At 44.3% G+C, this 17,143-nt stretch overlaps 2 protein-coding genes and 1 long non-coding RNA gene across 4 annotated transcripts in view; 1 reads left to right on the forward strand and 2 right to left on the reverse strand.

The window, feature by feature from the left end:
* Positions 1–143: 143 nt before the first annotated feature.
* Positions 144–15,526, forward strand: LOC144034841 (uncharacterized). Its single transcript, XM_077543925.1, has 15 exons — positions 144–1,786; positions 1,859–2,029; positions 3,792–3,965; positions 4,040–4,086; positions 4,155–4,727; positions 5,915–5,988; positions 8,773–9,031; positions 9,356–9,421; positions 9,976–11,803; positions 11,876–12,046; positions 12,907–13,644; positions 13,717–13,887; positions 14,051–14,224; positions 14,299–14,345; positions 14,414–15,526. Exons 1-15 carry the CDS (start codon positions 159–161, stop codon positions 15,001–15,003), a joined length of 6,711 nt encoding a protein of 2,236 aa, XP_077400051.1. The 5' UTR covers positions 144–158; the 3' UTR covers positions 15,004–15,526.
* On the reverse strand, positions 5,447–8,433 carry LOC144034544 (uncharacterized). Its single transcript, XR_013288243.1, has 3 exons — positions 6,183–8,433; positions 5,864–6,077; positions 5,447–5,678 (listed from the first exon to the last, which is right to left on the reverse strand). It is a non-coding gene; the product is annotated as an uncharacterized LOC144034544 (long non-coding RNA).
* Positions 15,527–16,421: 895 nt separating the features above from the next.
* The window catches only part of LOC144034540 (thyrotropin-releasing hormone-degrading ectoenzyme-like), a 50,445-nt gene continuing 49,723 nt past the window's right edge, over positions 16,422–17,143 (reverse strand). For both annotated transcript variants that reach the window (XM_077543371.1, XM_077543370.1), the window contains one exon: positions 16,422–16,757. The gene's annotated coding sequence lies outside the window, so the exon portion shown is untranslated. The remainder of the gene's footprint in view (positions 16,758–17,143) is intronic.

Raw genomic sequence — 17,143 nt, forward strand, 5'->3', positions numbered from 1 at the left:
AGTGGGAGCTGCAAGAGAACCTGCGTTTTAACTATTTCAACGCTCCAGAGGGTGACACAGAGCTCAGCAAGCAGCCGTGTCTGGAGGACGTCTACACGGATATCCACATTACCCACGGCTCTGACGTCATCCCGAACAAGCAGCATGAAGTCCTTCAGATGGAGATGTGCGGCTTCACCAAGACGTCCATCGAACCGTGTGACATCTTTAAAAGCGCAAGTGGGAAGCCGCAGCCGATACGCATGCTGCTCACCATTGGCTTTGCGGGGATCGGAAAAACCTTTCTGGTGCGCAAGTTTGTGCTGGATTGGGCCAGCAGAAAAACCAACAAAGACGTGGACTTCATATTTCCCTTCACCTTCCGCGAGTTGAATTTGGAGAAAGGGAAAAAATATTCCTTGGCAGAGCTCATCCGACACTCCATCTCGGAGACCAAGCCCATGAGTGAGGAGATGTTAGATAATATCTTTGTCAAGCTGCAAGAATCCGGGAAGCTTGACTACGAAAGCAGCAGCATCAAGATTTTGTTTGTGCTGGACGGACTGGACGAGTGCCGCCTCAAACTGGACCTGACCAACAAGACGAAGGTGGACCTTGACGTGACCAAAGCCTACCCTGTGGAGGTGCTCCTGTCACACCTCATCAAGAAGAACCTTCTTCCCTGCGCCCGGGTTTGGATAACCACACGGCCTGCGACGGCTCACGACATCCCGCCGTACCTGATCAACAGCATAACAGAGGTGCAAGGATTCAGTGATTCCCAGAGGCTGGACTACTTCAGGAAGAGGTTCAAAGATGAGGACATCATTAAGCACATCCAGAAATCTCGCACCATTTTCATCATGTGCCACCTGCCCATCTTCTGCTGGCTCACCAGCACAGTTCTTCAGTATTATTCGAACACTGGAAAGGAGAGAGAGCTGCCCCAAACCCTGACTGAGTTGTACACAGCGTTCCTACTTCATCACCTGGATAAGTCTAAAGAAAGACAGACAAAAAAGAGCATCAAGTATGTCAAAGCACTCGCAAAGCTTGCGTTTGACCACCTGATGAAAAAAAGTCATATTTTCTCTGAGAAGGACCTGCAGAAAAGTGGCTTTGATTACTTTGGGGCCGCAAAACATTTTGGAATGTTTACTGAGGTGTTTAAGGAGATACAACCACTAAAGAAAAAGCAACAGTGCAAGATGTTTCAGTTCATCCACCTGACCATCCAGGAGTATCTGGCTGCTCTGTACGTGATGATGAGCCTCTTCCATGACAAAAAGAACGTCCTAGCCGATTCGGAGCTGTCACTGGAAAGTCTTCTCATGCTTTGTAAGAAGAAGCCAATCACGCAGGTCCATGAGACTGCTATCCACAAAGCCTCCAAGAGCGACGGAAACCTGGACTTGTTTCTCCGCTTCCTCTTGGGCCTTTCTTTGCAGACCAACCAGGACCTCCTTGGTGAACTGCTGAAGGCTCCTAAGGACTCAGGACGTAGCAACTCAGAAACAGTCCTATTGATCATGAATAGGATAGAGCAGAACTCTCCAGAGAAGAACATCAACTTGTTCTACTGTCTAAACGAGATGAAAGATGACTCCCTGCTAGAGCAGATCCAAAGATACTTAAATTCAGGACAGTTTTTCACGGAACGTCCCCCTCTGGCCATGTGGTCGGCCCTGGTCTTCTTCTTACTGACATCTGACGAAGCAATGAATTGCTTTGACCTTCAGCGGTACTCTGCCTCGGTGGTAGGGTTCCTGATGCTGCTACCAGTGATCAAGGCTTCTCAAAAATCATTGTACGTGCCCTAAAGTCAGCAGGCATCATGTTTAGCTTGCGGTGATTCAAGCTTCTTGCTTGCATTCTCCAGGCTAAATGACTGCAAACTGAACAAGAAAAGCTATGAGATGCTGGCCTCCGTTCTCAGCTCACCATCCAACCTGAGGGATCTGGATCTCAGTGGCAACGACCTGTACGATGATGGAGTCGAGATCCTCTCGGCCGGACTGGCAAAGCCACACTGCATCTTACAAGTCCTCAGGTAAGGATGTCTTCTTTTCGATCTTGAGTGGTTCCTGTTGAACATTCAATGGAATAACTGCGCTTAATAGCCTAGCAGAAGAATCACAAAAGACTTCCATGTAGAGATGGGACAATGAAGCCTTGTGAAGCTTTTGAGGCTTTCAGCTGATTGATTTGGAAAAAGAGTCAAAGTTTCAAAGCCCCATGAGATAGATCGTACCGGTGACATCTGGTGGTCAGCTGGAGTCATAGCAGCTATAATCTTCAAAGTGATTCGCCTGATTGATTTATATTCCAACATAACACCAGTACATACAGTCTTACATTTGTGTCTGTCTAATGATCATCAGGTACACATAGAAGTGTTGCAATATTTTGACACTGTACCAGTACTATGGTTCAATGTGATGTCCTGTTACTCATTCGATTTTTATAAACATGATTTGGATATGACACAAGTGTGTACACACGATTTAAAAATAATGCATAATTGGAAACTTTAAATGCATCATCGTGGGAGTACTTTTGTTGGAAACATACCGAATGACTAACTTGTCCAGGTGAACATATAGTGAAGCAAATATCTACATGAGGGAATTGTGCGCCTGACACCACGGCAAAAGGTTTGAATCAGTTACGTAATTTCCGGTATCTCATTAGCACGCATAAAGCCGCATACGTCATCAGCACGTGATCACGGAGGTTTGATCAGGGCTTTTGATACATTGTTTCGAGCAGTCTGTCTCACTTGGCTGACACATGCTCCGGAGTCTCAGTGCCAAACGTCCCATCTCTACTTCCATGTGTTGGAAGACTATCTTTGTCATAGCCAAATGCGGGAAGACGAGGCGAGGAGGCAGTGGTTCACTCAAAAAATAATTTAATTTCTATGACAAAAAAAAGATCTTCAAAGTACAAAATAAAACCAATCATAAAACAAAACATGAACCAAAACATGGGCGGGACCAACAAGGAAAAACGAGCAGCATGACATGGGGAAAAACAAACAATGAACCCACACAGACAGAGGGGAGACAGCAGACTAAATACACAAACACTAATGACACAACAAGACACACCTGGGCAAGACACATGTGGCTGAGGGCACTGATTGGATAACACGAGGAAGGGCAGGATCACAATTAACAAGACAAGGAAGACAGAAACTAAACATGACAGAGATAACACGAGGAAGGGCAGGATCACAATTAACAAGACAAGGAAGACACACAAGGAAAACAGAAACTAAACATGACAGTCTTCTGCGTGCTCGTTGTTCGGGTAGAGAGAATGTTGATTTTCTGAATACAGACTGGAGATCGGTGAACAGGTCCTTCGAAGGATTTATTTTCCAGAATATTCCGGACACAAGCAAGTTTACAGACAAATGGCTGCAGTCCTCTCGCAAGTGTGTTGTTACAGCGGACTCACAGAATTCTTATACTATCTTGAAAACCCCCCAGGAAACAGCCCCCAGCCCGGAGTTCAATACACATGACGACAGCCGGAAGTAGATAAGACTTTTTACACTTTTACAGCATGTCATCCAATACACCTTGACTTCAACCCCAGACACTGGCCCATTGATGTGGAAACAGACGAGGCCCCCTCCCCAGACCTCATTCAATACACTCACCAAGCTCTACTGAGGAAATTAAAACAGTTATGACTAAACTAAAACAGTTATAACTAAATCTGGGCAAAAGACCCTCAACACATGGAACCTCCAATTTTTATCATGTTCCTGTCCTGACTTCAGGCGGTATTTTCCTTTGTTGCAGGCTGTCGGGCTGCATGATCACAACTCCAGGATGCGTTTCATTGGCCAAGGCTCTCAAGTTGAACCCCTCCCACCTTCAAGTGCTGGACCTGAGCTACAATAACCCGGGAGAGGAGGGAAAGAGGGTCTTAACGGAGGTCCAAATGGATCCTAGCACCAGCCTGAAAACTCTCAAGTAGGATCTAAACAGTGTTGATCTTTCAAAGTGCTTGTTCATGTTGAATTATGACACTTGGCGTCTTTCTTCAGTCTGGACTGCAGCGGCATAGAACGTTTGATTCCTGGCCTAAAGAAATGTGAGTTGTTTTAATTGTTAATGACTAAAGACTTTAAAGATGTAAAGATGCCTTCTTGTCTCTTTCAGATTTCTGTAGCCCCACATTGGACCCCAACACAGCTCACAACTGCCTCCAATTATCAGACCACTGCAAGACGGTGACAGTGGTGCTGGAGGAGCAGCAGTACCTCCTAAGCCCGCAGAGGTTCACTTGCTGGCGTCAGGTTCTTTGCAACAACGGACTGAGTGGACGCTGCTACTGGGAGGTGGACTTGGAGGGGAAGGTCTATATTGCCGTGACGTGCGACAGCATCCGGCGGATCGGGGAAGGTGACGACGTGTGTCTCGGAGCCACAGAAGCCTCTTGGGTGCTGCTGTGCAATGAAGATGGCACTTACTCGGCGCGCCACCAGGACAGAACGACCAATCTCGAAGTCCGCTCCTCTCGGGCATCTAGAAGGGTAGGCGTATTCCTGGACCATCCCCGGGGCAAGTTGTCCTTCTACAAAGTAACTTCGGAGGGGATGATACTCCTACACAACTACTACAGCACCTTTACGCAGCCACTTTATCCGGCTTTCGGTTTCGGCTTTGATAATGGCTTTGACGGCTTTGGGGATTCTGTGTCGATCAGTGTGGCAAGCGAGTCCATATATACCCGCTTCTAAGATAGAAGCACCCCCACAGAAAAATCCTGTCCCAGGCCAGGACCATGGTAAAAAAGCAAAAAATTTTGTCCTGTACAACTCTCACTCCTCTCCTGCTTCCGTTCAGAATGACTTCCACTCCTGTACCGCTCCCATTTTGGAGGTCAGCTACATAAAAAAAAAAGTTGACTACCAGGAGGATCCCATATAAATGTCAGCCTCTATTCTCAGCCCATTCTGCAACACAACCCACACTGACATGTTTCACAATACCGTGTGAAGTGAAGTCATCAGTGTGGGATGGATTTGGGTACTGTAATCAACACCTGGGGCAGCAGAGGGGGCCCTTGCCTCACTCACCGCACACTGGCGCACAGCACTGTGCTATTAGAACTAGTGATGGTAAACTGAAGCATCATGAAGCAATGAGGCCTTCCATCCAACTGGTTCGCTCCTGGGCCGAAGCATCATGAGGCTTCATTTGTTCTATTGCGCCTTCATGTGGAAAATAAATGTCATGACAGACAGAGTGATTAAAATGATACCATGGATTTGATGTGGTCAAAAGGGCAGGGAGTTGTGATGTGAATGAATGTGCGTGTGGTACTTGAAAGAATGATTGCTTTATTTTAGACATTGACATATAAACAAGGAACAAGACACACCTTCCATTCATTTTTATTGAGGAAAACTAGCATTTCCAAAGTTTTTGGCTTTAAACGGTTTCTTTTTTTAGATAGGATTTCTCCTGCTTTTGAAAATAGTCTTTCGCAAGGGACGGATGAGGCCGGGGTAGAGAGAAAGGTTATTGCTAGTTTGTAGCGGTTTGGGTAAACATGTTTGTGCAGCTCCCTGCTTATGTTGGGTTCCCCCAGGTAAGTGTGGACTTCCACAGTCGCATCTGCGGTCTCACTCTGGGTACTTTGCATGACTGTGTGGTCCAATCGCCGCCACAGTTTGTCACCTAAGACACAACAAACAGACTAACAGCCAACAGGCAGTTCTGGCTGCCCATCGTAGAGATGGGAGCAAAAGAATGCCTTATCCCACAATAATGCACTGCCGCTCATTTCCTATTGCTTAATTAACACCATTAGAATGTATCGAAGAAGAAGAAGGAAAGAAAAAAAAGAATGTATCGAATATTACCTTGCTCCACAGGCTGGGAAGCTTCTGATGTGTCCGGTTGTGTTGATAAAGATGATGGGTTGGAGGAGGAGGAGGAGGAGGAGGAGGAAGATGCCCTGTGCCGGATCACTGTTGCACATTCAGCTGTGAGCCTCCTCTCAGCCTCTTGTGCTTTATTGGGGCTAAAGAGTGTCCTCTTGGTACCCAAGTTCAAAGAACAAAGTTTACACTTCACCTTTTGAAATATCAGCAAGTAGAAGAAAGACATTAAAACGAGGGATACACTGTGTTGTCACAATAATTTACAATATATATTCACACTGCTTATTATAATTTGTACCTTTTTAGGAGAGATCTGCTCAAAATGATCCCAGACAGGGGATGTTCTCTTCTTTTTCGTTGTGGACTGGACGGTGCGTCCATTGCAAAACGAATCCGATTGAATTGAGGTTTGAAGATGCGAGTTGTGTCAGTGTCACCTGTGAGCTCATTGTCGTCTCGGTGCGCCATTTTATTTCGAATCACCCACGAAACTATGTGTTGGCGATGACGTAGGAATCCCGTCTGGCGTGTCTGCACGTAGCAACAACGCGCGTTCCAAGGCTTTGGGCGTGGCCACAAGCGTAATCGACACATGCCTGGATGCGGGATTTGCAGATTTTTTTTCCGGTTTACTCGGCACACGCATCGGCGCCTCGGCACAGTAGGGCACATCACTACACAAGGCAAGTATTGGCTCAAAGTTTCTGTGTTATGTTGTGTCCAACACTTTATGTGTGCTACTTATCGTGTCCTAACTCTGGCGTGTTACTTCCTGCATCCTATTTTGTGTCTGTGTGTTGTGTTCTGTGCGCTACTTCCTGCGTGCACTTTGATATTTATTTTCTATTTGTGTTTAATGTTTGTTAAATTTTGTTATTTCATTAATCAAAAAAACAAAACAGATAAAAACACTTCATGTTCACTACTTCTAGTGTGCTACTTCCTGTTCAAAACTTCCTGTGTGACTTCTGATGCATAACTTCCTGTGTGTAATACTTTGATAATAATGGCAAAACAATTTTTTTCCAAATGTAGATTTATTAAATGTCGACCTTTGTTTTTGATGTATTGTAAGGAAATTGAAGAGTTTGGAAGGACATTGCGGAGGGTGAAGACGAAGCAAGCCTTGTCAGTATTTAATAACTTAAAAAGTTTACTGTCCGATTAGACCTTTTTTTGTTTTGTTTTGTTTTGAGTGTTTTCTTGTTTGACAGCACCGTTTATGTGCTGAGTTTGAATTGGATTTTGAAGTGTGAATTAATAACGAAAGCACCCCAAAAATAATATTTTTTTTTTTTTAAAGATTACCACTAGTTTTTCAAAAATAAACTGTTAAAAAAATATCTAAAAAACAAAACAAAAAACTTCCTCTATGCTGTACTTCCTGTGTGACCTCTGATGCATTACTTCCTGTGTGTTATGTTGAGTCCACCACTTTTTTTTGTGCTACTTAATGTGGCCTATCTCTGGTTTGCTACTTTTTGTGTACTACTTTCTGTTCGTAATTTTCTGTGTGCTAATTCAGGTACTTCCTGTGTGATCATTCTTGTGTGTAACTGCATACCACTTCCTGTGTACTTTAAAAAAAAAAAAAATTATGACGTGTTAAAATGTGTGGTCACAACTGTCTGTGCTACTTCCTTTATGCTTGCTTTACTGTCCGATTAGACCTTTTGTTTTTTTGTTTTGAGTGTTCTTTTTCTTGTGTCCTGTTTGACAGCACCGTTTATGTGCTCAGTTTGAATTGGATGTTAAAATGTGAATTAATAAAGAGAGCAAAAAATAAAAATAATAAAATAAATAAATAAACTTCCTTTATGCTAATTCTAGTGTGCTACTTCCTGTTCAAAACTTCCTGTGTGGCCAATCAGTCAATTAGTTACTGGGTTGGTCAGTTAAGCAGTTCATTGGTATCAGTTAGCTGGTTGATTGGTTATTGAATGGTTCACTTAGTTTGCTTGTTAGTCAGTCATTTAGTTTCAAGTTAGTTGGTCGGTCAGTCAGCCAGTTTATTAGTAGAAGTCAACTTCTTCTTGGATAGTAGGTTATTTTAGGTTTTTGGGTCGGTCAGTTGGTCTGCTCATTCGTCGCTGAGTTATTTAGTTGGTCTATTATTTGATTGGCTGGTTATTTTGTTTTCCATTTTCGGTTTGTTAGTTGGTCAATTAGTCGGTTGTTTGGGTGGTTGGTTATTTTATTTTTAAGTTTTTGGTTAGTCTTTTAATTGGTCAGTTGGTTGGTGCGTTTGTCAGTTGCTCGGTCAGTTACTTAGGAAATGTAACGGAAGGAAAATGCTTGGTCAAACAGTTGGATTTAACTTATGGTTACGCCAGAGTGCTCACCAGCAATAAAGTCATTGTTAAAGCCTTAAGGACCAGGAAGTAGTTGTTGACGTCAACAGTGCAGAAATATGCAAATTGGGTGCTCGTAAAAGTAAGACTTTAGCCTCTATTGGCATCTTATCGGAAATCAGGTGAACTTATAATGAGCCAGGAACCTGCCTGACTGGATGGTTTGGTTTGAATGCTATTTGACTGCCCAATGTGATGGATAACATCAACATACTGCCTGTCACTCCTACTGATTATCTGACTTCTTTGCAAAAATTATAAATGCGAGTCATTTTGTCATCAAATACTTCTTTCAGGTATTCACTATATTAAAACGAGTCTTTTGATCCCACAGCAGTACCTAAAGAAGTGACCAGTGAGCATGGAGCACCTACAGGAAGGAAGAACATTTATCCGACGTTATGATGCTTTCTGGGAAATTTGTGTCATGTCAGGCAAATAACCTTATGAGCTCAAGTTCGTAGTCATAAAGAGATCCCCTATCAACGGTCGAAGTACGTTGGACAGCGAGTCCGTTAATTATCATCAGACTGACTCCTTGAAAGAAAAATGGCTCTGGATGCTGAGAGCAAGGAATTGCTGAGGGAAACGCTGGACGAGCTGGGGAAAGACAGCTTCAAGGACTTCAAATTTTACACGCATCTGCCCAAGAGCATACATGAAAATGCCGACAGGGTGGACATCGTCGAAGAGCTGGTGAAGAGGTACAGCGAGACCGCTTTGGAGGAGACCGTCAAGATTTTGGAGAAGATTAAGGAGTGCAACTTGGCCGGGAAGCTGCGCAGCGACATAGAAGGTTAGGTAGACCATACCGAACGTCCTTGTGGCGGGGGTGGTGGGGGTATTCCAGAAAGCAGGCTACGTGAAAACTCGGAGGAAGTCAACCTTGAGATGAGGGAAGCTGAATTATCCGTTGCAGAAGGTATAAAAGAAACTCTGAGCCAATCACCATTGAACCCAAGAGTTCAAGGTTAGGTTTCATTTGTTGAACCTCCTTTTTGGAATAACCCCCATGAATTCCTCCTACCCTGGAATACGAATGTGCCTTCATGTTTGCATGAGTCAGAGCTTTCAACAAAGTTCTTGTCCAAGCTTTTGTAAGCATGTCTGTCTTGTGCAGCCCGTGAGCGTGATAAGAGCAACGCAGAGGGGAGGAGGACAGAGGCCTGCGGGTTGAATAGAGAAAGTGAGTAGAGCTCATCATCTTGCTTCTTAATCTTGAAAAAAGATGCCTTGATTTATACTCTGCAAATTTTGAATGGAGGCAGCAGGACATTTCATTTGCTGAGGACGCGTTTAGGAGCGGGATTCCCCAACCCTCATGTGGCCTCCTGGTGGTTACAAGGGTTTCTGATAGTGCCATGTGTGGCTCACCAGTTAATGGCCACTTATCAGAATATTCTTGTAGTCTTGCAGAAATAATTAGCCCTACATTTAGAAACAATGAAGAAGCCTTTAGATTAAAGGTAAAGCGTCTTCGAAAACCAAGTCGAGTCCAGTTGCGCCCTTTAAGCTTTTGTGGATTATCATGACCTGGATGACAAGGTATCCACACGGACCTATAAAGACGGGTTTAGGTGGGACCTCCTTGGTGCCAAATTTCAGAAAGCTATATCTGCTATCTTACAACTTTGCAAAGATAATAAACTGTGCAAGCTCTTTTTAAAAGATTTATTGCAGGTATTCTCTGTATTAGAGCCAGTCATTTTTCCATACCGTGTGACCATTGTGTTCCTTCAGGCAGCATTTCCTCCGCCGATAAAGATCAGATCACCAAATTGAAGGGGAAGCTGCAAGAGAACCTGCGTAGTAACTACATCAACGCTCCAGAAGGTGACACAAAACTCAGCAGGCAGCTGCGTCTGGAGGACGTCTACACGGATATCCACATTACCCACGGCTCTGACGCCATCCCGAACAAGCAGCATGAAGTCCTTCAGATGGAGATGTGCGGCTTCACCAAGAAGTCCATCGAACCGTGTGACATCTTTAAAAGCGCAAGTGGGAAGCCGCAGCCGATACGCATGCTGCTCACCATTGGCTTTGCGGGGATTGGAAAAACCTTCCTGGTGCGCAAGTTTGTGCTGGATTGGGCCAGCAGAAAAACCAACAAAGACGTGGACTTCATATTTCCCTTCACCTTCCGCGAGTTGAATTTGGAGAAAGGGAAACCATTTTCCTTGGCAGAGCTCATCCGACACTCCATCTCGGAGAACAAGGCCATGAGTGTGGAGATGTTAGATAATATCTTTGGCAGGCTGCAAGCATCCGGAAAGCTTGACTACGAAAGCAGCAGCATCAAGATTTTGTTTGTGCTGGACGGACTGGACGAGTGCAGCCTCAAACTGGACCTGACCAACAAGACGAAGGTGGACCTTGACGTGACCAAAGCCTACCCTGTGGAGGTGCTCCTGTCACACCTCATCAAGAAGAACCTTCTTCCCTGCGCCCGGGTTTGGATAACCACACGGCCTGCGACGGCTCACGACATCCCGCCGGACCTGATCAACAGCATAACAGAGGTGCAAGGATTCAGTGATTCCCAGAGGCTGGACTACTTCAGGAAGAGGTTTCCAGATAAGGAAGACATCATTAAGCACATCCAGAAATCTCGCACCATCTTCATCATGTGCCACCTGCCCATCTTCTGCTGGCTCACCAGCACAGTTCTTCAGGACCATTTGGACACTGGAAAGGAGGGAGAGCTGCCCCAAACCCTGACTGAGTTGTACACAGAGTTCCTACTTTTTCACCTGGATAAGTCTAAGGAAAGAGAGACAAAAGAGAGCATCATGTATGTCAAAGCACTCGCAAAGCTTGCGTTTGACCACCTGTTGAAAAAAAGTCATATTTTCTCTGAGACGGACCTGCAGAAAAGTGGCTTTGATTACTTTGGGGCCGCAAAACATTCTGGAATGTTTACTGAGGTGTTTAAGGAGGTACAACCACTAAAGAAAAACCAACAGTGCAAGATGTTTCAGTTCATCCACCTGACCATCCAGGAGTATCTTGCTGCTCTGTACGTGATGATGAGCCTCTTCCATGACAAAAAGAACGTCCTAGCCGATTCGGAGCGGTCACTGAAAAGTCTTTTCATGACGAAGAAGAAGCTCATCGTTCAGGTCCATGAGACTGCTATCCACAAAGCCTCCAAGAGCGACGGAAACCTGGACTTGTTTCTCCGCTTCCTCTTGGGCCTTTCTTTGCAGTCCAACCAGGACCTGCTTGGTAAACTGCTGAAGGCTCCTAAGGACTCAGGACGTAGCAACTCAGAAACAGTCCTATTGATCAGGAAAAGGATGGAGCAGAACTCTCCAGAGAAGAACATCAACTTGTTCTACTGTCTAAAGGAGATGAAAGATGACTCCCTGCTGGAGACGATCCAAATATACTTAAATTCAGGACCGTTTTTCATGGAAAGTCTCTCCCCGGCCATGTGGTCGGCCCTGGTCTTCTTCTTACTGACATCTGACGAAGCAATGAATTGCTTTGACCTTCAGCGGTGCTGTGGCTCGGGGGAAGGGTTTGCGATGCTGCTACCAGTGATCAAGGCTTCTCAAAAATCATTGTACGTGCCCTAAAGTCAGCAGGCATCATGTTTAGCTTGCGGTGATTCAAGCTTCTTGTTTGTATTCTCCAGGCTAAATAATTGCGAACTGAACAAGAAAAGCTGCGAGATGCTGGCCTCCGTTCTCAGCTCACCATCCAACCTGAGGGATCTGGATCTCAGTGACAACGACCTGTACGACGATGGAGTCGGGATCCTCTCGGCCGTACTGGCAAAGAAACATTGCATCTTACAAGTCCTCAGGTAAAGATGTCTTCTTATAGATGTTGAGTGGCTCCTGTTGAACAATCAATGGAATTAAGAAGTGTTTATTATGTGCTAGTTTTAATATTAAATGTTGTTTTACTTTGTGGGTAAGAACTAAGAACATATCAGTCATCCTTCATGTTGAACAAAGCACATGTAAGCATTAGCGGTGACATTTTCTGTGCCATTAGCGGTTTGTCAGCACATTAAACACCCGTTAGCGCTGCCCACCGTGTTATCTGGGCCGCGCCATTGGCCCCTGGCAGGAGGTCCAATTAAGAAGACTGACGAGCGAAAGCCAACGATGCAACACTGCAGCTTCAGCGCCATCAATCAGCCAATCAGCTCCTCACACCGACTCTTCCCATCGCAGTCAATTGCAGAGCTCATTTATCTCTCACACACACAAACACACACAACCACGTACACTGTTGGAAAACGTTCTTTGTTTTCCGCGTGTTCATAATGTTGATTCTCAGAATCAGACAATGAGATCGGTGAAATCAGGTTTTTCTTCGAAGGATTTATTTTCATAAGCTTATGAAAACACAAAGAGCGGCGGCCAAACGCCGCCATTTTCCTTCCCCATGTGTAACGCTCCTCCCACGTGCAAAACACTAATATCCTTCAGTTATCCCAAAAGCCCCTCCCCTTTCGCTTCCACCAATCCTCAGCCGTGCCCCTCCTCTTTTTCTTCTTCCTTTACTGTCCCTCCCTCTGCTGCCCCCAAGTAGTCACAAGATAGAAAACAGAACATCGATGAATTTGAACACAGGCATTGTCTGTCTCATGGCCGCGAAGGAGGGTGCGTAACAGGAAGTGACGTCCTGAGTAAGCCTGGATGAGAGCGGATGAATGAACGGCGGCGTGATGAAAGGAGGAAGGAAGACGAGAAGGGTGGGAAAGGTGCAAACGAGTCAACGCAAGTCAAGACGGGACCAGCCGTTTACTGAGGTGTTTAAGGAGGTACAACCACTAAAGAAAAACCGAAAGTGCAAGATGTTTCAGTTCATCCACCTGACCATCCAGGAGTATCTGGCTGCTCTGTACGTGATGATGAGCTTCTTCCATGACAAAAAGAACGTCCTAGCCGATTCGGAGCGGTCACTGAAAAGTCTTTTCATGACGAAGAAGAAGCTCATCATTCAGGTCCATGAGACTGCTATCCAAAAAGCCTCCAAGAGCGACGGAAACCTGGACTTGTTTCTCCGCTTCCTCTTGGGCCTTTCTTTGCAGTCCAACCAGGACCTCCTTGGTGAACTGCTGAAGGCTCCTAAGGACTCAGGACGTAGCAACTCAGAAACAGTCCTATTGATTGAGAAAAGGATGGAGCAGAACTCTCCAGAGAAGAACATCAACACTTTCTACTGTCTAAAGGAGATGAAAGATGACTCCCTGCTGGAGCAGATCCAAAGATACTTAAATTCAGGACGGTATTTCAGCGGAAGTCTCCCTCTGGCCATATGGTCGGAACTGGTCTTCTTCTTACTGACATCTGACGAAGCAATGAATTGCTTTGACCTTCAGCGGTACTCTGCCTCGGGGGAAGGGTTTGCGATGCTGCTACCAGTGATCAAGGCTTCTCAAAAATCATTGTACGTGCCCTAAAGTCAGCAGGCATCATGTTTAGCTTGCGGCGATTCAAGCTTCTTGCTTGTATTCTCCAGGTTAAGTAACTGCCACCTGAACACGACAAGCTGCGAGATGCTGGCCTCCGTTCTCAGCTCACCATCCAACCTGAGGGATCTGGATCTCAGTGACAACGACCTGTACGACGATGGAGTCGGGATCCTCTCGGCCGGACTGGCAAAGCCACACTGCATCTTACAAGTCCTCACGTAAGGATCTCCTTCTTATAGATCTTGAGTGGTTCCTGTTGAACATTCAATGGAATCACTGCGCTTAATAGCCAAGCAGAAGAATCACAAAAAGCTTCCATGGAACCTCCAGTTTTTATCATGTTCCTGTCCTGACTTCAGGCGGTATTTTCCTTTGTTTCAGGCTGTCGGGCTGCATGATCACAACTCCAGGATCCGTTTCATTGGCCGAGGCTCTCAAGTTGAACCCCTCCCACCTTCAAGTGCTGGACCTGAGCTACAATAACCCGGGAGAGGAGGGAGAGAGGGTTTTAACGGAGGTCCAAATGGATCCTAGCACCAGCCTGAAGACTCTCAAGTAGGATCTAAACAGTGTTGATCTTTCAAAGTGCTTGTTCATGTTGAATTATGACACTTGGCGTCTTTCTTCAGTCTGGACTGCAGCGGCATAGAACGTTTGATTCCTGGCCTAAAGAAATGTGAGTTGTTTTAATTGTTAATGACTAAAGACTTTAAAGATGTAAAGATGCCTTCTTGTCTCTTTCAGATTTCTGTAGCCCCACATTGGACCCCAACACAGCTCACAACTGCCTCCAATTATCAGACCACTGCAAGACGGTGACGGTGGTGCGGGAGGAGCAGCAGTACCCCCTAAACCCGCAGAGGTTCACTCGCTGGCGTCAGGTTCTTTGCAACAACGAACTGAGTGGACGCTGCTACTGGGAGGTGGACTTGGAGGGGAAGGTCTATATTGCCGTGACGTACGGCAGCATCCGGCGAATCGGGGATGCTTACGCCGCGTGTCTCGGACTCACGGAAGCCTCTTCTGTGCTGCTGTGCAATAAAGATGGCACTTACTCGGTGCACAACCCGAGCAGAACGAGCTGTCTCGATGTCCACCCCTCTCCGGCATCTAGAAGGGTAGGCGTATTCCTGGACCATCCCCGGGGCAAGTTGTCCTTCTACAAAGTGACTCCGGAGGGGATGATACTCATACACAGCTACTACAGCACCTTTACGAAGCCACTTTATCCGGCTTTCGGTTTCGGCAGTGATCATAGATTTGACGGCTTTGGGGATTCTGTGTCGATCAGTGTGGAAAGCGAGCCCACATTTACCCACCCCCCTCTAAGATAGAAGCACCCCCACAGAAAAATCCTGTCCCAGGCCAGGACCATGGTAAAAAAGCAAAAAATTCTGTCCTGTACAACTCTCACTCCTCTCCTGCTCCCGTTCAGAATGACTTCCACTCCTGTACCGCTCCCATTTTGGAGGTCAGCTACATAAAAAAAAGTTGACTACCAGGAGGATCCCATATAAATGACAGCCTCTATTCTCAGCCCATTCTGCAACACAACCCACTCTAACAGATAGCATACTAATGCTTACAATGTTTTGGTGTGTTTTTTGGTTGGTTTAATATTAGATTATGTAATATATTAAACATTTATGTTTCGATTCAATGCTAGATATAAAGGTTAAAGTACCACTAACTGTAACGCCCATCTAAGTGGGGTGAACTTCATGCCTTTTTAATCTTTTCACTGTTTTATTTTTTGTTGTGACCTTTACTCTACTACTTTTCTTTTACTTTGTAGCACTTTAAGATGCTGATGTATGTAAAGTGCATTATGAATTAAATCCATTATTATTATTATTATTATTGTTGTTATCATTTGACCCATCCACTTTTGAGCAGCTGCAGGGGCTTGGCCTCGGAGATCATTTGGTGATCTAAACCCTTAATTCCAAGCAGGGAGGCAAATGAGTCTCATTTTTATAGTTTTTGGTATGACCCGGCTGGATATTAGACCCACGACCTCCCAGTCTCAGGTCGGACACTCTACCACTAATCCACTGAGCTGGTCAGATATGGAAGCTTTGATCCACTTTTTGTTAAAGAGTTTTCATGCATTAATGGTTTCATTTTGATTGAGTTTTTTTTGTATATTAATTTAACCGAAAAAAATATTACAAAGCGGTAATTCATTTGTTTGTTTTTTCAATAGAAGTGAAAATTATTAAATCTCTTATTTAAACTTTCCTATTAATGTTGAAATTTTGACTGTTAAATATTTGAGACAGCTTAAAATTTTTGATTGTGAATTTGTGTCAACATTAAAAAACTATATTAATTTACATGAAGTAAAAAAGGTTTATGTTAAGAAACAAAGGCAATTCTTTAATTATTGGCCACTTTAACCAATTAGTTTTCTACAACTGGACCAAGTAGCAATTTTTTTAGGTTGCACTAAATTAATTATTTACATGGGTCCAAGCTAAGATAGTAGCTTCAAAATTTTTAAAGCTCATCTAATGTTTCCTTTTTACTGTATGCAGGTTATTAAGAAGTGTTTACTATGTGCTAGTTTTAATATTAAATGTTGTTTTACTTTGTGGGTAAGAACATATCAGTCATCCTTCATGTTGAACAAAGCACATGTTAGCATTAGCGGTGATTTTCTTGGAAAATTTCTTCTTGGACCCAAAAAGGTTTTTCAACCACTGTGTTGTAGTATTAGACATGCTGTTATTCTGAATATGACACTCAAATATTCTCCCTATTTACACAGCTTTATTTACAGCACACCGTTTTGCATAGAGAAGTTGTTGCCTTGGCAACGAGCCACCACACTTATCAGAAAATTACACTTTTTCACTCTACCTTTTTTCTTAAGCTGCTGCCTTATCTGGAATGGTAGACGGCATTTTTGAATGCTAACAATGTGTCCAATTTCTCATGATCATTTCTCCTTCCTTTCTACTTTCCCTTCATATTCTTTAATATATTTATACATTCACTTTCCTCACAATTATCTCCTCCTTCTTCCTCCTCGTTTCCTCTCCAGCAAAAATCTTGCAATTGGGTGAAAGAACACGTCAGGATGAAGCTGTCAGGGAAAAAAGGCGGAACGAGGAAGAGGATTAGGCTCACACACTAAACAATCCGAGAAACTTTCCAAATGTATGCAGGAACACTTAGAGAAGGCGGTGTAGCATTTAGCCTCCTAGCATGTGGCCAAAGGTGACAACTGCAGTAGCATTCTCTAATTTCTGTCATCATCTGAATCAAACAAAACCTTTGCTTTTAGTTTGCAAAACAATGATCAACATTTTTTTTTGCCTATTTTCTGACATGTTATGGACCAAAGCAGTAACTTAATAACACAATTAAAGTTTGTTCATTTTCTGCACTGTCAATTTGAAATAAAGTCCTTTCAAAAATAAATAAATAAAGGGAGGGAAATTAAATCTTTCTTATCTCAATTCAGGAATC

This window comes from Vanacampus margaritifer, chromosome 15 (genome assembly GCF_051991255.1).
Source record: "Vanacampus margaritifer isolate UIUO_Vmar chromosome 15, RoL_Vmar_1.0, whole genome shotgun sequence".
Taxonomy (NCBI): Eukaryota; Metazoa; Chordata; class Actinopteri; order Syngnathiformes; family Syngnathidae; genus Vanacampus; species Vanacampus margaritifer.